General features: G+C 42.0%; 3 protein-coding genes and 1 long non-coding RNA gene across 4 annotated transcripts in view; 2 read left to right on the top strand and 2 right to left on the bottom strand.

Moving 5' to 3' along the window:
- Positions 1-877: 877 nt before the first annotated feature.
- Positions 878-10,379, top strand: LOC137288140 (uncharacterized). Its single transcript, XM_067820550.1, has 5 exons — positions 878-1,069; positions 3,037-3,972; positions 4,739-4,821; positions 5,551-5,657; positions 9,534-10,379. The coding sequence occupies exons 2-5, from the start codon at positions 3,137-3,139 to the stop codon at positions 9,759-9,761; spliced, it is 1,254 nt and encodes a 417-aa protein (XP_067676651.1). The 5' UTR covers positions 878-1,069; positions 3,037-3,136; the 3' UTR covers positions 9,762-10,379.
- A 4,269-nt stretch (positions 10,380-14,648) lies between these two features.
- Positions 14,649-17,393, bottom strand: LOC137287197 (uncharacterized). The gene is made up of 3 exons (XR_010957022.1): positions 17,318-17,393; positions 15,724-15,840; positions 14,649-14,981 (listed from the first exon to the last, which is right to left on the bottom strand). It is a non-coding gene; the product is annotated as an uncharacterized lncRNA (long non-coding RNA).
- LOC137287195 (thymidine phosphorylase-like) overlaps positions 14,898-25,113 on the top strand; it is a 37,278-nt gene continuing 27,062 nt past the window's right edge. The window contains exon 1 of the mRNA XM_067819380.1: positions 14,898-15,045. The gene's annotated coding sequence lies outside the window, so the exon portion shown is untranslated. The remainder of the gene's footprint in view (positions 15,046-25,113) is intronic.
- LOC137287964 (involucrin-like) lies at positions 17,534-19,806 on the bottom strand. Its single transcript, XM_067820330.1, has 3 exons — positions 19,767-19,806; positions 18,007-18,438; positions 17,534-17,814 (listed from the first exon to the last, which is right to left on the bottom strand). The coding sequence occupies exons 1-3, from the start codon at positions 19,804-19,806 to the stop codon at positions 17,534-17,536; spliced, it is 753 nt and encodes a 250-aa protein (XP_067676431.1).

The following is a 25,113-nucleotide window of genomic DNA, read 5'->3' as shown; positions in this document are numbered from 1 at the left end:
CGGGACTTTAAGGGTTGATCATGTGTCATCGTTCCCGAAGGTGTGGTTCATTGCCCATCAAACCATCACTACATAGATAGGTCATAGAATGGACCCCAGATTACACAATTTACAGGCCACCGTTAGACAGTGAGGCGTTCAAAACAAATACTTATGAACGTGAAACCCGTTCCACAATGCGATCTTAGTAGATTCCTGAGAGGCATTTAGAAGTTAGTGAAAATGTGGGGCAAATATATGGATGGCAACTTTTTAATTAGTGTATAACACAAGGTTTCTGGGCCACTTCTTGTCCCTTCTTCGGGTAATAGAAGGGGCAATCAAGAGACTAACCATTAGTCTACGTTCCAAGAAATTACTTTTGTGTTATGTTGATCTTAACTCCCAGATATTACAATAGGCTTGCTGTCGTAGCGCTAAGAACGCTTTGTGAAACGGGGCCTGGTTATCTTGTGTCAGCGACCTCTACTTGTCAACGTATAGGGTTATAGACGCAACGTACAATACGTACTGAATACGCACAATCCACGAGGGCCTCGACCTTTCAATCACTCGGATTAACGAAAAGTGAAACTGCTATTTCGAGGCTCTCTCATTTCAAAGACCTGGTCCTTTTGAGAACCTTGGTGTTGTCGGGGCCAAAGGGACAAAGAATCTGTATTTGTATTTGTGGACTGCAGCATTATTATTACTCCCCTCCCATTACTTCCTTTCCCCCACCCGTATATACATTAGTCCTGACTCCCAACGCAGCGGTAGAATGTTAGACATTGGGGATACTCCGATAAGCCGTGGTGGAGTGATACGAACTTATTGTATCGATAATATTAGATATTGATTGATTGATTGATGATTGATTGATTCGCTGGACAGAGGCATGTTGATAAGAACGTGGGACCTGAAAGAACACGACATGAAGAAATCACGGCACCGATCACGTATACCAGAAGGCAGTACTGAATCTAACTGATGGTTGTATAACTATTCCTTCTGCTGTGTTGTCTATCTGTAACGCCACTGGACGAAGGTGGAGCAAGCAGGGAGACACTCATCGCATCTGTGAAACGCAGTGAGTAATGCTTCATTCTTACCCGAAGCGATCATTTTGGTCCACTATAAACGTCCATCAAACTGACTTGAAGGTAAATTTGTACTGAGAATATTTAGTAAGTCGTATTTTCTCACATGCTTGTGACAACAAATAGGACTTGGATATAGAAAAAATTATTATTCTGATCATGCACTGCCTTCTTGTACACCATTTCATTACTCTGACCACTGCTCTTCTTCGGGGACGGTGAGGTAGCCAAGTGGTTAAAACGTCACGACGAAGACCCGTGTTCTATTTTCCACATGGGTACAACGGGTACTAACACAAACTGATTATTCAAAAGAACACCCGGTTTCTCATGATTGCGATTAATCTATCACGTGTTTACACAGTAACTATAGCCATATAAAAGGCGCGGACGTACTTTAATATCTTTTGTGATGTACATACCAATCTAACTCTCAACGACTAATAAAACAGAGACAACGAATCATGAACTAATTATCAGCAGAAAGGCAGGAGCTAGTATGGATATGGGCTCCAAGCCGTGGGGTTCTCTTTCAATCCAATCAAATCACTACTCGCCACTGCCTCATATTTATATGAATATAATATAATATAATATTATATAATATTATTTTATACATATTTCCCGAAGTATCAACAAACGATGTAGTCATACTAGAGAGTACCATCCATGCTGCATTCAGTCTCTGCCCGTCAGGTGCTGCTACCGTCAGTATCACATCCAATTCCATGGCATCCAGTTCTGAACCGTACCAAGGTTGACACATATTGTGCTTAATTTCGATCTTACTATTTATTGATCTGAAAATCGATCAATTAATTTACTTCTGGGAATTAATCAAGCATCTGAAATGTTAATCCATATCGACATGTATTTAATGTAACAGTGGTGCACATGGTGAACACTGGGCACAGTAGGATACGTGTGTTGTGCAAAGCTATAGTTTTAGGGATTTGCTTATTTAGCATTGTTTATTAGCTCGTGCAATGAGAAAACACTACGGTAGCGTGCTGATTAGCTATCAATTAACCTCAAGCCTTCAAAGCATATTCTCTTGTAAATAGGAGTTACCTACCTTTGTGCTTTAAAACTGCTGAACTGACTGGAGTGATTTTGCCTTCATTTTTCAATAATATTTTCATACGAGTTGATACAATCGTTTCACCCTTAGTCCTGTTCTCAGTCCTTGATGGGTCTGTGTAATACATCGGGTGATGGAGGGTGGAATCATGTCTTATGATTAATCTACCGTGTTATTACACAGTAACTGTAGCCATATAGAAGACACGGGCGTTCATTAGTTTCTTTTGAGTTGTATATATCTAGCTCTTGATGATTAATTAAATAGAGACAATGATCTAATGTGAGCTAATCAAGGAGATAATACAAAGCGAGGAGTCGTTCTGGATATGGGCTTCAAGCCGTGGGGTTCTCTTTTATCCCAATCAATTCAGGATTGGCTATAGTTTTATATTCATACAAATGGTCAAATTACAGTATCAAAGCATCGACGAAACATCCAGTAATACTAGGAAAATACCACCCATGTTGCAGAGTCAGCACTCTGGTTCCAGAGATCATATAGTTCGCACTGACTTTGTACAACTCGATCATGCTGCCGTGGTACAAAGTGCTCTAAGCGCTAAGGTAATTTCGTACCCGGGCGCAGTTGTACAATCTGTGTTAAGGTACGGGCGTTACGATCACCTTAGCCCTATGATCGCATTGTACAAATATACCCCGGACCTCCTTTCACAAAGCACTAAGGTGATCGTAAGTCACTAAGGTAACCTTAGTGCAATGGTAAAGAATGGGAGTTAAGGTTAACCTTAGTAAAGGTTGCTTCGTGAAAGGAGCCCCTGGTCCACAGCCCATTCTCTGTACGCTCGCCTCGTTATCTCTGGGACGCGGCGGAAATTAGCTACTATAAATGAAATTAACCATAAAGTGTAATCAGTTTCAGCCACGGTGATGCCTATGCCGACACTGGTTCAAGGAATGGACTAGGTTTGAAGATAAACCGGAATTCGGAGAGTACGTTACAAACTGTTTTCAAAATGGCGACCAGAAGTGACACTGTGGGGTCCGAAGTTTCAGGGGAGAATCTGAATATTGACAACAATCATGACGATGGGTTTGACTACCAATCGGTGGAAGTAGAGGATATCGGGTCGGAGGCCTCAAAGAGCGATGGAATACTTGCAAGCGGAACCGGAAGTCCCGACGAGCTGTTGCTTCTAGAGAGTGATTGCACAAGCCCTTCCCGCGAAGACAGCGACGTGAGTGTGGATAGTCGGAAAGGACGAAGTAGGACTGAGTCGAATGTCAGTAGTGACCATCAAGGGGCTCTCCAGTTGTCTTCCCTTGATGACCCTGCAGGTTCACACGCTAACAATCGAACCGGAAAACGCGACTCGCACAGTAGCAGGCAGTCCACTTCCTCTGAGCTGCGTCTTCACATTGGCCGGATGCAGAGAGCCGACGAGGAAAGAAAGACGGCAGCGAAGAAAAAAAGAGATAAAGAGGTGGCGCTTCTTCGTCGGAAAATGGAAGACGAAAGGAGGCGAAAGGGATTTGAGCTTGTCCCAGGGTCCCGTGAAAGGCGCGGAGTGATACAAGCATTCTTGACAGAGGAAGAGAAAATGGCGATGGAGAGTCAACAGAAAGATCTAGCTCGAGAGTCAGAGGAAATGATTTCAAAAATAAAATCAAAACATGGAATTCCAAAGGACAAAGATAAGTCTTCTAAAGTGGTTGACATGGCCTGTGAGTTCTACAACAGCAAGGAGCTGCCCAACGAGCTGTTGCCTGACCACATTCGACTGAATCTCACCACCGAGGAAATCAGAGACCTGAAGCTGGTGTTTGACATGTTCGACGTCAAGGGAAGAGGGTGAGGAAAGATATCCTAAATCACGTATTGGTACCTAAATCAGACAGAAAAATGAATGGGAGGGGGACAGTCTTTGAACGGCATTTACAAGTAATACACGCAAAGGCGACAATTTATGGAATAACATTATAGCAAACTCCAAAACGTCCTGTTCCACAAATATGAAATTAACATACATACATTCTCGCCTTGACATGGGTAAAAACATAACAAATGAGTTCAAGTTGTAAAGGAAACGTGTTACGAATATTTTCGAACACGTTTTTTCTTAAGTGTTAATAGTTTCGATGACTGGACAGATCGTTAATTGATATTCCCACACCCTTGGTGTCATGGAGAAACGTAGCTGTGACGATGGTAACTATTGAGGGCCAGACATATTCTCAGAAGTTCTTTTTATGTTATTAAGAAGGTGAACATGTTCGCAGTCACTTGTCTATCTGCCCAAAGTCAATCACAGTAAAATCACAGCTACTGCATAAGCATGGCTACCTTTATCATGTCAACGCTGGAGAATAACCAATCTCGATTCTCAGCCGGGCAAAATCCCAATGACAAGTTTATCAAAAGATATGACTGAATTCACGATATCGGGTGTTTGCGAAAATTGTTAAAATGCCCGACAACAACCGGTACTGACATAATCAGTATGAACAAAATGCCGTTTGTTGTCTAACATTAAACATAAGTAGTACTGCATGCGACGGAGGCCTTTGCCAAATCAGACAACAAGCATGTGATGTTGTCTCTGACGTGGTTGTTGCAGCTACATTATCTCCTACGACCTCAGGAAAGCAGCTGGGATGCTTGGTTTCACAGCTAAGAAACACGTCTTTAAGGAGATGATAGGTAAGTCAGTTAGCTGTGGAGCCAGTATAGCTGGTGGTTATTGGTGTGGTGTACATGGCGTGAGTTAAGATACTGACTGATGAGAATAACTATAACGGTCAAGGGAGACAAGTTTAAGCTAAGATTGTGCTTGTGGACCTGATAGCTTCTCGTATGTTGCGGTATATTACTTTACGAAGGGCCCCACCACACAGGTAACCATCTCTAAACTTTGTTTGTTGTTAAGCACCGCACTATGAATTATGGTAAATAGTCTGGACCCAGACAGTCCAGTCGTCAACAGCATGAGCATCGATCTACCCCAAATACCACCCAATCCCGTTAGTCGGCCTCTAACAAGTATGGATTGCTGAAGATCAACACTAATCTGGATTTTCATGGCTTCTCAAAACTTGTTGTACATAATATAACCGCAAACCACAGTATCTTAATTCTATTCATGTATCAGCCAGGGAACCTGGCTGTTCATGTATCCGCTCATTTTGATTGACATTCGATATCAACCAATCAGGAAAAGCCTTCCATTGATGTATTTGGGACCTATTACCATGACCCACTATTAACCACGTGGGTTTGTGAAGCCCATTTCTGGAGTCCCTTGCTGTGATATTGCTGGAATAGTGCTAAAAGCGACGTAAAACAGAACTCACTCAGTAACCGTAATAAACTATTTGCTTAATTCACTCTTTAGTTTAATATAAAACCAACCGTTATTCATTCCTACTTCAGACGAGCTTTCCTCAGATCAAAAAGGGAAGGTGACCTTTATCAACTTCCTGGATTTTATCATCAAGTCGCAGGGCGAGGGACCAGATCCATACGAGGAGATCATACAGGTTTGTAGCGTCCCATCTGCAAACCTATGCCGGAGATCATACAGGTTTGTAGCATCCCATCTGCATACCCATATCGGAGATCATACAGGTTTGTAGCATCCCATCTGCAAACCCATATCGGAGATCATACAGGTTTGTAGCGTCCCATCTGCAAACCCATACCGGAGATCATACAGGTTTGTAGCATCCCATCTGCAAACCCATACCGGAGATCATACGGGTTTGTAGCATCCCATCTGCATACCCATACCGGAGATCATACAGGTTTGTAGCATCCCATCTGCATACCCATACCGGAGATCATACAGGTTTGTAGCATCCCATCTGCAAACCCATATCGGAGATCATACAGGTTTGTAGCATCCCATCTGCATACCCATATCGGAGATCATACAGGTTTGTAGCATCCCATCTGCATACCCATACCGGAGATCATACGGGTTTGTAGCGTCCCATCTGCATACCCATACCGGAGATCATACAGGTTTGTAGCATCCCATCTGCATACCCATATCGGAGATCATACAGGTTTGTAGCATCCCATCTGCATACCCATATCGGAGATCATACAGGTTTGTAGCATCCCATCTGCATACCCATACCGGAGATCATACGGGTTTGTAGCATCCCATCTGCAAACCCATACCGGAGATCATACAGGTTTGTAGCATCCCATCTGCATACCCATACCGGAGATCATACAGGTTTGTAGCATCCCATCTGCATACCCATACCGGAGATCATACAGGTTTGTAGCATCCCATCTGCATACCCATACCGGAGATCATACAGGTTTGTAGCATCCCATCTGCAAACCCATACCGGAGATCATACAGGTTTGTAGCGTCCCATCTGCAAACCCATACCGCAGATCATACGGGTTTGTAGCGTCCCATCTGCAAACCCATACCGGAGATCATACGGGTTTGTAGCGTCCCATCTGCAAACCCATTCCGAAGATCATACAGGTTTGTAGCGTCCCATCTGCAAACCCATACCGCAGATCATACGGGTTTGTAGCGTCCCATCTGCAAACCCATACCGGAGATCATACAGGTTTGTAGCGTCCCATCTGGAAACTCATACCGCAGATCATACGGGTTTGTAGCGTCCCATCTGCAAACCCATACCGGAGATCATACGGGTTTGTAGCGTCCCATCTGCAAACCCATACCGCAGATCATACAGGTTTGTAGCGTCCCATCTGCAAACCCATACCGCAGATCATACGGGTTTGTAGCGTCCCATCTGCAAACCCATACCGGAGATCATACAGGTTTGTAGCGTCCCATCTGCAAACCCATACCGCAGATCATACGGGTTTGTAGCGTCCCATCTGCATACCCATACCGGAGATCATACGGGTTTGTAGCGTCCCATCTGCAAACCCATACCGCAGATCATACAGGTTTGTAGTGTGACATCTGCAAACCCATACCGGAGATCATACGGGTTCGTAGCGTCCCATCTGCAAACCCATACCGGAGATCATACAGGTTTGTAGCGTCCCATCTGGAAACCCATACCGGAGATCATACGGGTTTGTAGCGTCCCATCTGCAAACCCATACCGGAGATCATACGGGTTTGTAGCGTCCCATCTGCAAACCCATACCGCAGATCATACAGGTTTGTAGCGTCCCATCTGCAAACCCATACCGGAGATCATACGGGTTTGTAGCGTCCCATCTGCAAACCCATACCGAAGATCATACAGGTTTGTAGCGTCCCATCTGCAAACCCATACCGCAGATCATACGGGTTTGTAGCGTCCCATCTGCAAACCCATTCCGAAGATCATACGGGTTTGTAGCGTCCCATCTGCAAACCCATACCGGAGATCATACAGGTTTGTAGCGTCCCATCTGCAAACCCATACCGCAGATCATACGGGTTTGTAGCGTCCCATCTGCATACCCATACCGGAGATCATACGGGTTTGTAGCGTCCCATCTGCATACCCATACCGAAGATCATACAGGTTTGTAGCGTCCCATCTGCAAACCCATACCGCAGATCATACAGGTTTGTAGCGTCCCATCTGCAAACCCATACCGGAGATCATACGGGTTTGTAGCGTCCCATCTGCAAACCCATTCCGAAGATCATACAGGTTTGTAGCATCCCATCTGCAAACCCATACCGAAGATCATACAGGTTTGTAGCGTCCCATCTGCAAACCCATACCGCAGATCATACGGGTTCGTAGCGTCCCATCTGCAAACCCATACCGGAGATCATACAGGTTTGTAGCGTCCCATCTGGAAACCCATACCGGAGATCATACGGGTTTGTAGCGTCCCATCTGCAAACCCATACCGGAGATCATACGGGTTTGTAGCGTCCCATCTGCAAACCCATACCGCAGATCATACAGGTTTGTAGCGTCCCATCTGCAAACCCATACCGGAGATCATACGGGTTTGTAGCGTCCCATCTGCAAACCCATACCGAAGATCATACAGGTTTGTAGCGTCCCATCTGCAAACCCATACCGCAGATCATACGGGTTTGTAGCGTCCCATCTGCAAACCCATTCCGAAGATCATACGGGTTTGTAGCGTCCCATCTGCAAACCCATACCGGAGATCATACAGGTTTGTAGCGTCCCATCTGCAAACCCATACCGCAGATCATACGGGTTTGTAGCATCCCATCTGCATACCCATACCGGAGATCATACGGGTTTGTAGCGTCCCATCTGCATACCCATACCGAAGATCATACAGGTTTGTAGCGTCCCATCTGCAAACCCATACCGCAGATCATACAGGTTTGTAGCGTCCCATCTGCAAACCCATACCGGAGATCATACGGGTTTGTAGCGTCCCATCTGCAAACCCATTCCGAAGATCATACAGGTTTGTAGCGTCCCATCTGCAAACCCATACCGCAGATCATACGGGTTTGTAGCGTCCCATCTGCAAACCCATACCGGAGATCATAGTGACATGTCGAAGTTTAAGCATTCAGTCGTTTTGATCTATCAAGGAGGTCGTACCACATTGTGGCATTCAGGCTGTACATACATGCCGAAGAGATCACACATGTTGAAGCGTACTGTCGTGCACGTAAATAAAGAAGATCACATACATACGTTGCCTTCAGGCTTTACACTTGCCCAGGACATTATACGCGTTTGGTGTATTTAGTCTGTACTCGCGCCCTGAGATCTTTTACGTCCGCAGCTTTCATTTTGTACACTCGTTGAGAAGATCATCCATTGGACTGTTGTACAAAGCCTGAAGCATCTTGGTGCTTGAGTGATGGTAACTCCCATACCTTAACATAGATATACAATTGACCGTAGCACTGAAGTATTTTTCTTAAGCATTTTCACCAAAGGTCAATGGTATTCTCTAACCTTAACCTTGATTTTGTTTGTTAATCGTATGACATAAATTTATATGCAATGAAGAAATGGTGATTACAGATTACAGAATGGTGTATGCTTTTGGAATCGTTGTTTCGGTTTTAGTGAGGCTGCTTAGCAAAATAATTGTGTAAAGCACAAATAAGCACAAATTTTCACTGATATGCAGTGATCATTTAAGATAGAGAGGCATTAGAAATAGTCATTTTTCTGCGCATGCGCCACATTTGAATAATACAATGACAAATTTCACTGACACTAACAATATATTTAATTTCAAACATTTTTATATGGCTTTTTATAAAGTCTTTGATACAATCACATTTAACAGTGATTTTCGAGTTTAAAACGGTAGTAAAGGCGTCGGATGGCGCAGAAGTTGTTACGGACAACGGCACCTTGGTACATAACATTTACTATGCACAGTCGTCTCACCATCTTTGCGTATCGACTCATAGCACGATAAGTCCCACTGTATTGTTATGTAGGCATATCTGATTTCAGTGTTTCCGTCTTCTGGACGTGGGTGGGAAAGGTTTCCTGACGTTCTCGGACTTGCGGCAGGCGGCTGACCAGGCCCAGGTGCGCCTGTCCAACAAGGCACTGCGGGAGATGCTGCAAGAGGCCGACGTCATCGGGGACGGAAGGATCACTGTTGACGAATTCGTCCACATCATGCTACAGACAAACACTTTCAGATTGACCAACAAGGGCAGGACAAGGCTTAAGTGATCTCGTAAACATTCACCAACGTTCAGTGGCGAATTTAATGCTGGCGGTGCTTGTGTCATTTCCTCATTGCAAGGCTACCCAGTACAACGAGGAACAGTTTGCCCATGAAAACATGGTGCTTCATTTCGATTTTTCAGGATGCGGCTCCTATGAGCGAAAGAAACCTATGATTTTGACTTCGAAACTTAAAAGAAGCTTAAAATTAGTATTATTCGTTACGGTGTTTCGTTTTGTTTTGCAACGAATAATACTGAGCCCAGGTTTAACTGGTTTTGCTCTGATTATGTGTCTGGACCCGTGAAGATCCGGTGTAGAATTGTCTTTTAAAAGCCCATGCTTCTCTTAAGCGTATCAACTTGATCGGGTGGTCAGACTTGGTTCACACATGTCATCGTATCCCAATTGCGTGGATCGATCGAACTGGTCCGTTGTTTACATACCGTTGTCATAGGTGGAATATTGCTGAGGGCGGCGTAAAACACTACTCACTCACTCCCCCTAATAAGGTGCTGCTTTTCGCTGTGGAGAGATGCTTTCCTTAGGCGCACACGAGACCTCATTATATTAGAGCACGGTTATGGTTAGCCTACAGTTTCAAATAAAACCAGCAATTTAAAATAACCTGTCTTATTTTAAACTAACAGACCCTCTTCTACATTTTTCAACCATCTTTAATCGTCATCGAACGACCCGCTCCGACGCTTCCATACACATGTAGGAATCGGACGGTGATTCTTCATCGTAGGCCTAGTCACTGGTGCGGCAACTGCCTTTGCCGTGGCCACGACTAACTGCACAATTTGTCTGCTTGTGTCAATGATCTGGACTCGTCTTCCTGAGTGATCATGTCTGCTGAAGGCATTAGTTGTAGTGACTAATTCAGGACAACCATCGTCCAAATATTTCTACTACCTCCAAACTGTGTAATCAAGCCATGGGAGACTTATTTGTTGCTATTTAATCTGCATACTTAATCTTTTTAATCTTTTAGTACTTTTTTTGGTTGAGTCCCATCCGGGATTCGAACCCGCACCCTCAGAGTCTGGCACCTAATCGCCAGCACACAAAGTCAGCCGCCTAACCCACTCAGCCACGCGACATCCACATACTTTACTGAAAAAGTGAAATCCCAATTATGACATATGTTGTATTTGACCACTTTCTAAATGGCATCGTGTAAACTATGCCTTCGTCTCCGTCAACGTAATGTTCGTCATAATCATGAGGTAATCGATGCACAATGTACCATGCGTTAACACATGAAACAGACTGAGGTAGTAGTGTTATCCTTGCAGGAACGACAAATTAATTTTCATCTTACCATCCCCAAACAAACCTAATATTACGGCTGTCAACAGCTGTGACAGCCAAACATGGTTGTACACTTAGTCCGGTCTAGAAAAATCATATTTGGCGGTCTCGCAATTTGGAACTAGGGGCTCGTAACTCGAAGCAGTCGCTTGATTTCCTTTACTTAAGAATGATCGTTAAGCATACATTTTTTTTAACTTTGTATATCTCGAAACAGTCCATAAAGTTGGGTCAATCCTTAAAAGGTAAATTAGCGAATGTGTTTAAGGTGTGCTCCTGATCACCTTTTAAGCAGTCTTTGAAGTGGTCGTGATCCATACCAACGTATTTAAATAGAAATTTATCTATACGTGAGAAATGGGAATAAAGGAATGCCAACCGTGTATTCCACGACAGAATTAATCCTTTAGACACGTTGAATGATGATGAAATACAGCAAGATTGAGATACAACAGATTTGACGTACAACATATCACAGAGTTTGTAACTCAGTGATTTAATGTAAGATGATGTTGCACGTCTTACATGTCGGTCACATGCTCTAGGTGTATCACTACAACTGGTGACAGGTTCTCGAAATTTGGCATCTGGGGGTTTCTCGTGAGTGAATGAGTTTAATGTTATGCCGCACTCAGCAATATTCCAGCTATATGGCGGAAGTCTGTAAATAATCGAGTATGGACCAGACAATCCAGTGATCAACAGAATGAGCTTCGAGCATCGAATTGAAAACCGATGACATCTGTCAACCAAGTCAGCGAGCCTGACCACCTGATCCCGTTAGTCGCCTCCCACGACATGCACAGTCACCTTTTCTGGCATGCATGGGTTGGTGAAGACCTATTCTACACCTGACCGTCACGGGTGGTATAGTTTCTTGTCAGCATGTGCAGATGAAAACTGACAGTTTCATGATGTGACCACGTTATCATAACATCATTGTGCAAACATGTCAATGAGTATTTCTAAAAAAAAAAGTTATAAAACAAACTGAAACCCGATTTCAACCAAATAGCCAACTTTCCGAATGTGCATGGATCTATTGACATCTCCATAACCCCAACCAAAGCGCCAACTTAAGATGAACATTTGTTGTGTCTAGTAGGTAAGCATGTTTAAACTGTCAATGGAGCTCAGCTGCAAATTCCAGACATAGATGTACAATACCTTGGCAGCACTGGCGATTCTCATATATCGAATAAGTGCATTTGAACAAGGCATTGTCGGAGATTGATGGTTGCTAAGAGACAGTGGGTGTGCATGTGTTCCATGGATGGTGACCCCTGTATTGAACCTTACCGAACCGTATGAACAACGGGTTTACTTCTCTCAGCGTAAAACCGAAACACAAGTGAAAGGAAAATCGGTGTTTGGAAAATGAGATTTCATTGTTTTTACAAGTCTGGAGGGTGCGTGTTTTTTTAACTTTCAAACTGTTGCAAAACAACAGTTGTAACGGCAAGGCTGCACAATATTTGAACTGCAAATTTTCTACCACTCCACGATGATTTTGATGACAAGGAAGTCGAGGACAATGAAGATGAGGATGATTACGTTTTGATTCGTGGAAATTAACAATAAAGAAATGGTTTGGGAGTTAAAAGCAATTTAATTGAAACTGTATTTCAAGGAAATGAAAGTTCAACAGAAAAAAGTGGAACGACTAAAACAAAATTCAGCATGTATAATCCGTATATATTGCGAAAAACACTACCTGCTTTCAAAATATTTCATTTGGGAATGTATGGTTTTAACTTTCGAAAAACCTTTTCAAAATTTCATTGTTTGTAACATTGCCTTAAGCTGTCTATATTTCAAGTTACGCTTTCTTTAAAGAACGCTTATAAGGATTATTTAGCAAATGCTTTGTGATACGCTACTTAATTATTTTACCATCATTACTAAAGCGTTCGTTTACCATGCGTTGGGAGCAGATTCAACGACTGTTTCGAGTTATGAGCCCCAGGACTGGCATTTGAATATAGGCTTGTCACCGGAAATTACTAACCCGTGTCCTCTTTCCCATGTGGGCAATAACTTATCCATCTTACATCTGTAATATATTTGATATTGCCCTAACAATAAACAAGCGTATTTGTATGTGTACTATAGTATTTATGCATTAACTGAAACGTCAAACGTCAAAGATGTCCCATTCCACGTCAACAGTCGGGCTTGTGGGATAGTAACCGAAGTGCAGGAGAGACATGTTTTTAAAAATGATCCAAGGGTTACAGTGAGGTCAGGCATTCCAGTACAACATTTCAACCGGAGGAACAACAGGACTTTACTTTTAAAGATACACTATCACAATGGAGACCTATTTATAAAATGTTTAAAAACCTTTCTATGGACTAATACTGATAAGCATTAATACAAATCCTAATACAATTACGAAAATTCGTACACACTTTATGCTAGTACTGATAACTAAATCCTAAACTAAATACTAAAGACCCGTGAAGGTCCGGAGTAGAATAGGCCTTCACCAAACCATGCTTGCCCTAAAAAGGTGACTTTGTCATAAGAGGCGACTAACGGGATTGGGTGGTCAGGCTCGCTGATTTGGTTGACACATCGGTTCCCGATTGCGCAGATCGATGTTCGCTAGTTGATCACTAGATAGTCTGGTCCAGGCTCGATTATTTACAGACCTCCGCCATTCAGAATATTGTTGAATGCGGCGTAAAACTAATCTCACTCATTCATTTAAGACTAAATCTATCAATCCTATATACTTTTAACGCTAACAACTCCATGCTAACAGTAATTCTGATACTAATAACTGTATAATAAGATATTAAAGATATTATATTATAATTAATGCTAACTTTACTGTATGCACTGGTTAAGGTGACACGGTGAATATCGCATATTTCAAGAGGAGAGAGCGCCAAGCTCTAAAGAAGGGGCGGTAACTGCTACTCAGTATCTAAGTGAAATCGGCTGAGACCTCAATGTGCGTTGACACAGGTGATGATTGGCACCACTTCAAAAACAACCCACGACTAGTGTCAGCAGATAGTGGGATATTCCGTCTAATCCAAGACGCCTTCCTCTAGCCATGACGTCTCTGCGACATTCTAGTCGGTGCCAATCGTAATCAAACGTAAAGATTGACGTCAGTTCTCACTGCCTTGTACAGTCTAGGATATACATTGAATCCAACTGTGTTGTTAAGCTATACTCCAGCAGTGAGGGACACCAGAAATGAGTTTCACATATTGAAGACATTATGGGGAATCGAACCCGGACGAGCGTAACGAGCGAACGTTTCAACCATCACCCTGCCCCATCACCCCTCTGAGATAAGAAATACAGTTTGCCCTAACCCCATGTAGAGTGTGGTAAGATTTTGCCCTGAGTAATTACAAGGGTAAAACTGCATTTCTAAGTACTGCATTTATATATTCTATAACTGCATTTCTAAGTACAATTTACCATCAATCCCGTGAACCCCAAATCTGGTGTCCCCCGCCATGGTATTGTTGGAACATTGCTAAAAGCTGCATAAAACCTCTTTTACTTACTAGAGACCCACATCGCGTGAACAACAGAATATGAGACATCGGATTCTGACTTTTAGCATATTTATTTTGTGTCCGAAGGTGGAGATCTCGTGCGTTTTGTCCCTCATAGTATTTGATTTTCTTTCGATTCAAGTTCAAGCATGTGTAATGAGTAACCCTGTTAAATATCACGTTTGTATGGTTCACTCAGCCTTGAGTGTTGTCCTTGTTGTCAATTCAGCATATTTCAGTCCGTTAACATTATGTCATTGCGACACAAGTGGTTTCTGTTTCCCGGCCCATGTGACTCCGTCTGACTTTGTGCACTGCAGCTTGCAGCACGTCTTACACCGAGTGTTTTTAGCATTTTGGCGTGCACTGGATTCGTCCTGGGGACAATCTGTACAAAAACGGAAACAGACGAAGTGGGAAACTTGGAACGTCTGTCGTGAAACGCTATTAAGGTGACATTTTCATTTCTTTTTTATTTGTTAACGTGGCTTCGAAAAAATCTCTCATTTTCTTGGCCCACTTACATTTTAGTTGCGATGAAAATTTAAGGTTTTTAAACTCCCGAAAATCTGTGATCGTATGTGATTCAAGTTTGACATGGCCTGAAGTCTGTCTGTGTTGGGTCATGCACAAATAGCCTCATTGCGGAAATACTTTCTAGGTCAAACCTTGTATGCTTAACGAACAGAAAATGAACCAACGTGTTCTTTCTAAGAACTATAGCTTGTATAACGCCCAAATCAAGCAGACACTACTTTACATAACTGAAATCGTGTTCAAAGAGTCGATAATACAAAGTCACTGAGAGAAGCATTATAATGATAATAGTCCACTTATCATGCGCATTGCCCCATGCACTATGCATGCACTATGCCAAACAAATTGATTATCACCTAAGCTACCCAATAGGCGCGGGTTATAACCATATGACTTTATCCCACCTGATACCCATTTTCTGCTGTGTGAACAGAGGAAATTTTGAACAACCTCACTTGCCCAAGGCAAGACCACATGTGTCACATTTGCTTCCAAGTGGGGCAGGAAATAAGTCTTAGCAGCTCTTAGGAATCAAGCTGCCAAAACACGGACACCCATCCAAGCACTCTCCGCACAACGTTCCTTTACTTCACCTCATTGGTGACTTGACCCCTCTGCACAGGACCATATGGCACACTTTAACTCTCCATCGGCCAACAAAATTGTGACTAATGATGACACATTTTCCAAGCATGTGGTTTCTGTTTTGTCTATAAAGAGACACAAGTAATAAAATAGTAAGTAATGAGCATATTTACTGATCACGGAACATTAAACCATCATGCCTTATGTATGTGTTATTTTGAACTATCATGGCTTAATGTGTGTGTTACATTGAACCGTCAAGGCTTGATGTGTGTGTGTTACACTGAACCATCATGACTTGATGTGTGAGTTACATTGAACCGCCATGGCTTGATGTGTGTGTTACACTGAAACGTCATGGCTTATGTGTGTTACATAGAACCATCTTGGCTCATTGTTTGTGTTACATTTAACCATCTAGCATATATAAATCAGCGTGACATACAGCTGTCAAAGTGTCACATTAAATCGCCCTGGCATATATGTGGCCCCGTTGAGTTCCGTGTTAAAACTGATCTTTACTAACCCATGCTTGTAAGAGGCGACTGACGGGATCGGGCGGTCAAGCTCGCTGACCACGTTAGCATATGTCATCGTATCCTAATTGCGTATAGCGATACTATTGCTGTTGATTAACGGATTGTTTGCTCAAGACTCGATTAATTATAGATCTTTGTCATATGGCTGGAGTATGGGTGCGGCGTAAAACAAAAGTCATTCACTATCTATAGCGTCATATTTAATCACCCTGGAATATATAGATTGTCCCACTATATCACCCTTTTATAAGCTTGTCGTTACATTAAACTATTCCAGCAAATAGACAGCGCCAAAGAAAGCATCCTTGCGTGTTATTGTCATAGAATCGGGGACGACAAGCTTGATAGTGTGAAGTTATGGACTGCTAATTCGATAACACTGTTCAGAGACAATACATCATTTTGAACTTGTTTCAATTCTGTATTCATGACACTGTGATGAATCACTCTCTTAAGGTCATGAATCACTGTCTCGAGGTGATGAGCAACAAAAAAGAAAATGCCTTTTGCTTCTACTCCTTTGAACAACAAGTAATAGTATTATACACTGGATTTTTTAAAATGAACTTTGTGCTTCCCCTGTTACTCAGAGACCAGATAATAGGACTGGAATATGTTGTCATCCTTGGTCTGTACACAAGTGCATGAATGTTTCCAGCAACAGAGCGACCTCACAATGTAAACAAGCACGCTCTTATCTCCGTCTGTAGTTGAGTTCTTTAAGGCCACAGAGATCTATTTTAGATCCAGGACAATGGTATTACATTTGAATAATTATATGCAAGTCGGTTTCTTTGCAAATAATAAAATATTTGAAACCCCATTGTTTTATTTTAATCAAAACCAAAATGTAGCTACAAAAATAAATTACTAACATAAATATGTTTATCTGACAACACCAAGTCTTGTCTGGTCAGACTCACTGACTTGGTGACACGTGTTATCGTATCCCAAATGCGTAGATCGATGTTCATGTTGTAGATCACTGGATTGCTTCGATTATTTACAGATCGCCGCCATATAGCTGGAATATATTTAGTGCTGCGTTAAACAACAAACCTACCAACTGTATGCTCTGCCTGATGTTTCTGCGTATGCCTTCTCATGCAGTGGGTAGTGGGCCCTTTCGTTTGGTCCTTACGCCCCAAGGCCTTTCCATGGGAGACGGAAATAATATTATTGCTTCCTTGTGCAAAGTGGGCGATATCCAACATCCTCTGTCATAACGCCCTAGCCATAGCACCTGGACTGTGACCCATAATGATATTTTTAAAACGAGTTAACTCGCTTGGAAAAACCAAGTAATTCCCTTGCCCTCCTGGCCCAGCAATCCAAGTCTACATGTATGCGTAACTGCAGTCATGGTAGACTGACATTTTGCTGAATAGACCTTGGAGCAGACCCGCTGGGGGGAGATAGGGATGCGTTCAGTGGGTTCACCGTGCTGTAGGCCTTGGAGCTCACCTTGCCTCAACAGCAGCTTCTCCTCCACATGCAGACCTTGGAGCTCACCTGGTCTCAACAACAGCTTCTCCTCCACATGTAGACCTTGGATCTCACCTGGCCTCAACAACAGCTTCTCCTCCACATGTAGATCTTACAGCTCACCTGGCTTCAATGACAGCTTCTCCTCCAGATGTAGACCTTGGAGCTCACCTGGTCTCAACAACAGCTTCTCCTCCACATGTAGACCTTGGAGCTCACCTGGCCTCAACAACAGCTTCTCCTCCACATGTAGATCTTACAGCTCACCTGGCCTCAACAAATGTTTCTCCTCCAGATGTAGACCTTGGAGCTCACCTGACCTCAACAGCAGCTTGTTGTCCACATGTAGACCTTGGAGCTCACCTGGCCTCAACAACAGCTTCTCCTCCACATGTAGACCTTGGAGCTCACCTGGCTTTAACAGCAGCTTCTCTTCCACATGTAACCCTTGGAGCTCACCTGCCTTCAACAGCAGCTTCTTGTCCACATGTAGACTTTGGAGCTCACCTGGGTTTAACAGTAGCTTCTCCTCCACATGTAAACCTTGGAGCTCACCTGCCTTCAACAGCAGCTTCTTGTCCACATGTAGACTTTGGAGCTCACCTGGGTTTAACAGTAGCTTCTCCTTCACATGTAGACCTTGGAGCTCACCTGGTCTCAACAACAGCTTCTCCTCCACATGTAGACCTTGGAGCTCACCTGGCCTCAACAAATGCTTCTCTTCCAGATGTTGACATTGGAGTTAACTGGCTGAACTGAAAAGCAACAACTTTTTGATATTTATAACTATTATTGTCTCAATAATATATGCCTCGTTGTGGAACATCAAGTTTGTACAGCCTCCCTAACCTATATCAACGGAATCAATCCTGTGATTCTTGCTGATGTTGAACTGCATTGAGGATTGGAGTACACTTCCATAACATCCTGTTGAGTACCTTGGCCTCAAACCTTTCACAAATCTTCTCCGTGGTTTGACCGAAGATGAAAATTTCTTGTTCATATGAAAAGTAAAAGTTTTACTTAACCCAGTCAATCGTCTGTAATTATTTACATCGTACGAAGTAACTAACTAATGAAACCAAACCGAAATACATCTTTAAATGTTTCAGTGAAAGTACTAATGGAAACATATATTCACGACCGACATTGTTGCTGTCATGGCTAGAATGCAAAGACGATGAATATACCCTTTCAATAGCAATCATAGCACAACATTGTGTGGACTAGTCGTATTATATGATGTGACACCTTCCAAGGCTTGTTTCACGGTAGAATGGGGATATGTCATTTCCTGAGTACCTTTGCGGCGGTTTTGTGGGGATTGCAAATATCCTAGCTTGTTTCATAACTGACTACACGTCCATCTGAACGTACGTCTTTAAACGCTTGTACATGACATGTGCTTGTCGCATTCTGAGCATAAATATCACGAAGTGACGGACCAAGTGGCCTCCTCAGACATGGGCGGATCCAAGGGGTGGGGTATTCAGTGGGTTCGAACCCCTTACCCCATTTTGAAAATGACGTAGGGACCACTTTAATGATTTTTATGGAGCCATAGGGACTTCAGAGGGTTCAAACCCCTGAAACCCCCACCCATCCACCCACCCTATTACAAAATTTGAGACAATGCACCAGCAGTGTCTATAAGAAGCTCATCACAGATAAAAAAACACGTGTCGTGGACAGCAAGGTAGGAATATCACAGATACAACGAGAGTCAGTCATGTAATGTTTCAGTCATGTCAAGTCTCTGGTCAAGTATACACGTGATTAGTAAGGACCACCTCCAGCAGCAATGCACGCCCTGGCTCGCTGTCTCATCGATGTCGTCAACCGACGAACGACGCCATTCGGAATCCTTTCCGACTCATTCCTGAGAGCTTCTGCAAGGTATTGTGGGGATCATGGTCGTCTTCTCATCTGGCGATCCAGGTGACCCCCACAAGTGCTCAATGGGGTTTATGTCCGGTGACCGTGCTGGCCATGGAAGCACTTGGATATCACCCCCTACCCCCACCCACGTGTACAATTCAGGGCCTTGCAAAATGGCTGTTGAGGCATATCGGCCTCATACCTACGACCCCTCTCTCTCTCTCTCTTGCACTGTTAGCCGTGGCATAATTTTGGTGATTTTCTGTCAGCTGAATTGTATGGCCACCGATTCGCTGCCTTTTTTACCAGTACTGGACAAGTATTTTGCAAAATCTCCGAGTTATACTTTATGTTTCTACACAACCAACATGCTGCGTTTAGGTGCATTAGTTAGTGCGTGAGGGACCCGTCTTGGCCTAAAAGGATTTTCCTTACTTTAACAACTTTGTGTGCGTGCGTTAGCGTGCGTGCGTGTGCAAAGACTAGGCGGTAGTCTACCTTTGTTTGGTGCAGTATCTCACTACATCGTTAAGCCTCACAGGTCACATCCTGATTTCATCCTCATGTAAGACAGAGGGCAATCTTCAAGGCTGCGAAATGGCTAAATACACTTGAACAATCGTGGTTGTTAACAGATATGGAGCGGGTTGGGCTGACAAACACTCACAATGATACGAGTCGAATTTTTGGTTTTTTAAATTTTGCTGTCGCGCACGCTGCCGCCACTGCGCCCTTTGAACAACACACGTCTTCGCTTGTGGAAGCATTACCGCAGTGAATTGGGTTTATGTTATTATATTTGCATGTTTGAAGACAATTTAGCTGTAGTAAATGCTTTTGTCATGAACTGAAGTAACAGACTGGTAGCAATCTTTTTACCAATGTGCAGTGTATGAAACAGCGTCCGCTTGACGGCCCGCTGCTTGCTAGTTACATGGCGGGCTTACAACTTTATATAATAGCCAGTCTGTGGGCCTATACATTTCCCATCGGTATATAATCAACCGTGTCATTGACTAGGGGTCATATTTCAAAAACCAGTTTACAGTTGTGATAGCTAGACGACGTCTGTTTGTATGGTTCATGATCATTCAGACGTAACCTCCATAAATCAGCCTACCCTATTTTTAACACTAAACATGATTGGTCTAGACAATGCTTTCAGTAACCAAGCTGTATTTGTTAAATTTGCTGTAGCGCATGTTTACTTTCCACAAGAAGAGTTACAAATCCCCTGTGGTCATTGCATTAAGAACATGTAGAGACAGTTCTTGCCAAAGATACTCACCATTCTGACTTTGCCGGGGTTTTTTTTCTGATTCAGATGGCAGTGACACTAAATGAACCAACAGTGATCACCAAGTTATGCTTTGTAAAATGTGCTAATGCATATGTTTAGGATTATCTCACTACAAGTAATTCATTAATTACATTATTTTGACATTAACGTGACCAGGAAAGCTTTTTAGTTATCAGCCCTGTGGGCTTCCTGGGCTTTTTATGAGTTTCATACACTGATTCTTCAAGAACTTATAGAAGTACAGAAGTGATACATGTTATTTTGTCGCCATTACATTCGTGACCAACTCGTGCTATTCCGAGACAAGCCGTACTTCAGCTGTACAAGTCCACGTGGTCAAGAACTGCTGGTATATACCCTTAGCCTTTTACCATTGTAATATCGTAAATCTAACATAACTGCTTATACATTTATAAACTTTACCTATATATATATTTACATAAGAATTTCCAGAGCATATTGCAAATCTATAATGAAATGTTGCAAGAAACTTTAATATCAGTATAGTGAGACTGATAATTAAAACCTAACATGATTGGTTCTAAATACATACCGTTGAATATGTGTATATTTTCAGAGCATATTTCAAATCTATAATGCTTCATAGAAACTTTGAAGTCAGTATAGTGAGACTTATATATAAAGTATATAAAGTTAGTAAATGCATATATAAAGTAAGTAAATGCATATATAAAGTAAGTAAATGCATATATAAAGTAAGTAAATGCATATATAAAGTAAGTAAATGCATATATAAAGTAAGTAAATGCATATATAAAGTTAGTAAATGCATATATAAAGTAAGTAAATGCATATATAAAGTAAGTAAATGCATATATAAAGTAAGTAAATGCATATATAAAGTTAGTAAATGCATATATAAAGTAAGTAAATGCATATATAAAGTAAGTAAATGCATATATAAAGTAAGTAAATGCATATATAAAGTAAGTAAATGCATATATAAAGTAAGTAAATGCATATATAAAGTAAGTAAATGCATATTTAAAAACTCAAATATTGGGTCAAAGAATCCCCGGACAAAAGGGATTCTACAGAAAACTGTTGCTGTGAATACTTAGAAAGAAACTTTACCTAATCATCAATCACTGAAGTAATATTTTCACAATTATAGGAATAAAATGGGAAGCGTCTTCCAAAGTTTTACGATCGTGACATTCTAGTAATTCATTATAGTGAAGTTTAAACAATCACTTCTTACAAGACACAATGTTGTGTATAATCTTGAACTGTAATTCTTTTAACTTGTTGGATAACGGAATGGTTGTGAAAAGACCATACATTTTGCTAGTATGTAATGAATCATTACATTTGTATGATATAGTGACTTTGTTAGCCATAATTACTAAATAAAAGTGCCTAGACTAAATTTTATCATTCATAATATTTCCCTGTGGTGTGTTTAACAAAAACTGAATTTTTAAAACTATATCTATAAAATATATTGCTCCCTACTGCCCCTTGAACAGCTCGTTTGATATTATAAATATATCTGCTGTTAATATTCAGATTATGTACCTCTTGTAACTCTAGTCTAGTTCGTAACTGTCCACTCATCAAGCAAATCTCTGACATATACAATGCCAGCTTGTACCCATTCGTCGTTATAGACAGACTTCTTATTTATAATAGATAATTTATTATTCCAAATTATTTGATTAAAAATATCTTCATTCACGTTAACAGTATCTCTTCAGCCCTTTAACATGCATCTATAAAATGATGGTACAGCAATGTGCACTTTTCTTAAGTTATAATTACATTTTAGAACAAAAGATAACCCTCCTACATTTTTCAGATCTTTATCTAAAAACAATTTCCAGCTTCCTTCAGAAGAATGATGCATGTATCTTGGTATCCATGCCAAACAGAGTGCCTTACTCATACTAGTAAAACCCAAAGCTGAAGCTCCCCCTAGTTCTTTTACATTTAGCATTGTTGTTCTTTTCACTTTTTCAATACTACAGTTCCAAAGAAATCTAAACATTTCCACATTGATTTCTTTACACAAACTTGCTGGAACCTGCATCGTGCTGCTTTGGTATATGAGCCTGGAACAACCTTCCCCTATAGAAAGCAATATTCTTCCAAAAGTTGATAAATTTCTTGATGATCAAATTTGAAATCGTTTTCTTATTTTCAAAATTTGGGGTTTGAGATTTTTTTTGCTACAGTATCATTATTTCTAAACAATGGGATACCTAAACATTAATGCCACTATAACCTATGTCTAAACCTTTTGTACATAATAATGGACGCTTCTGTATAGGCATAACATTACTTTTCTTTACATTTATCTTGAGGCCAGTTATTTTTCCAGTTTCGGTAGGACGGGGAGTAGTGACGAATGTTGTGTTCCAGGGTGCAAACAAAACTTCGTATTAGTTCAGTGCATTATGTTTTATAGTACTTATTTGCCTTTATATATTTATCTTTACGTGAGAGGTTTTTTAACCTTGTATTGTGTTTCAGTGATGGTTAGGGGACGTTCGTGAAAATTCCATTAAAAAAATAGTTTTGTGAAAAAGGCTTCACTAACTCATTTTAAGGTCAGTTTTTCAGAAAAGGAGAATATAACAGAGAACTCAAATAACATTACTTCAAATATATGTGACATGGTTGTGACATGCAGCAACCATCGCCTACCCAATACTGTTTTAACGATCGGTTATCTCAAACACAGGTCTTGGTACAACTGGACAGGTCGTCTTGTACCTGTGAAACATTTCGACAGTAAACTGATCGAGACTGAGTTTGATATTTCCTCTATGAAAAAGTCGCAATGAACGGAAAGACCTGCATTTCTTTATGTTGTAGAATTTCATCCATGATGGCGACAAAAACACTTATAGCTAAAATATACATATGGAAATTAATTAAGCAACACCAAATTCAAAGACACATAAAAACTTAACAAAGTTTAACGAAGTAATTTTGATGATTGATTATTCAATTTTGATGTATTGACATACAGCATGAGCTTTTCATGGGTTGATATGACGCGCGTGAAGCTTGCACAGCGCACGTGCATTGCTTTAACCTCAACTTTCGAAAAATGCACTTTTTCCCTGGGGTGTTTACAAGCGCAGGTTGTCGATTGCATTCGGTTTTTCATTCATTTCAATGTCATGGCACGTAGGAAATTATCAGAGGCCACTCGTTGGCAAATAATCGGCATGAGGAATGCTGGTATGTCTCTAAGACAAATCGGGACTCAAATCGGACGACATCATTCCATAATTTCAAAACTTTTGAAAAAATACCGGGCCACTAATGAAGTTAAAGACCTGCCTAGACCAGGAAGACCCAGGAAGACCACAGTCCGGGAGGACAGAGCTTTACTGAGACTTGTACGGCGCAGGTCCTTCGACTCGAGCTCTCGGTTGAGACAGGAGTGGCTTCCAGGGAGACCCATCTCGAACAGGACTGTTCGGAATCGTCTGAAAGCTGCAGGATACCGGGCAAGGAGGCCAATCAAGCGACCCAGACTGTCTCCAGCCCATAAGGCAGCCCGACTGGCCTGGTGTAATGACCGTTTGCACTGGAACATTGCCTCTTGGAGGAAGGTCCATTTCTCAGATGAGAGCCGGTTCTTGCTGCACATGGTGGACGGTCGTACTCGGGTCTGGAGGCAGAGGAACACAGCAATGGCTCCACGGAACATCCAGGAGACTGTGGCCTTTGGGGGAGGTTCCGTTATGGTATGGGGGTGCATTTCCATGAACTGCAAGTTGGATATCATTACCATCCGTGGCAACCTTAACGGTGTTCGTTACCAACAGGAGGTTCTTGACAGGGCTGTGGTACCTCATTTTGAGAACCATCCTCTGGCAACGAGACCCATATTTATGGACGACAATGCTAGACCTCACAGGGCGCATGCTGTAAATGATTTTTTGCGGCAAAATGCAATTGACAGAATTCCATGGCCTGCCATGAGCCCTGACCTCAACCCCATTGAACATTTGTGGGACTTTCTTGGCCGTCGTGTGAGGCAGAGAGACCCACCAGTCCATAATCTCAACGAATTGACGGCTGCCCTGCATGAGGAGTGGAACAGGATCCCCCAGAATCAGATCCGGAGACTCATCCAAGGAATGAGGAGGCGTCTGGAATCGGTGGTGCGTGCGCAGGGAGGACACACTAGATATTGATGAAAGTCGGTGTGCAGACTC

This window comes from Haliotis asinina, chromosome 6, assembly GCF_037392515.1.
Source record: "Haliotis asinina isolate JCU_RB_2024 chromosome 6, JCU_Hal_asi_v2, whole genome shotgun sequence".
NCBI lineage: Eukaryota > Metazoa > Mollusca > Gastropoda > Lepetellida > Haliotidae > Haliotis > Haliotis asinina.
Note: the sequence above shows the minus strand (reverse complement) of the source record. Positions and strands in the feature narration are given on the sequence as shown.

Excerpts from the sequence above, each read along its gene's own strand:
- LOC137288140 (XM_067820550.1), top strand. The coding sequence starts at position 3,137 with ATGGCGACCAGAAGTGACACTGTGGGGTCCGAAGTTTCAGGGGAGAAT. Across the intron at positions 4,822-5,550 it reads CGTCTTTAAGGAGATGATAG|ACGAGCTTTCCTCAGATCAA; the intron begins GTAAGTCAGTTA and ends TTCCTACTTCAG. Across the intron at positions 5,658-9,533 it reads CATACGAGGAGATCATACAG|TGTTTCCGTCTTCTGGACGT; the intron begins GTTTGTAGCGTC and ends ATCTGATTTCAG.
- LOC137287964 (XM_067820330.1), bottom strand. The coding sequence starts at position 19,806 with ATGCCTCAACAGCCATTTTGCAAGGCCCTGAATTGTACAC. Across the intron at positions 18,439-19,766 it reads CAAGGCCCTGAATTGTACAC|GTGAGCTCCAAGGTCTACAT; the intron begins GTGGGTGGGGGT and ends TGTTGAGGCCAG. Across the intron at positions 17,815-18,006 it reads GAAACATTTGTTGAGGCCAG|GTGAGATCCAAGGTCTACAT; the intron begins GTGAGCTGTAAG and ends TGTTGAGGCCAG.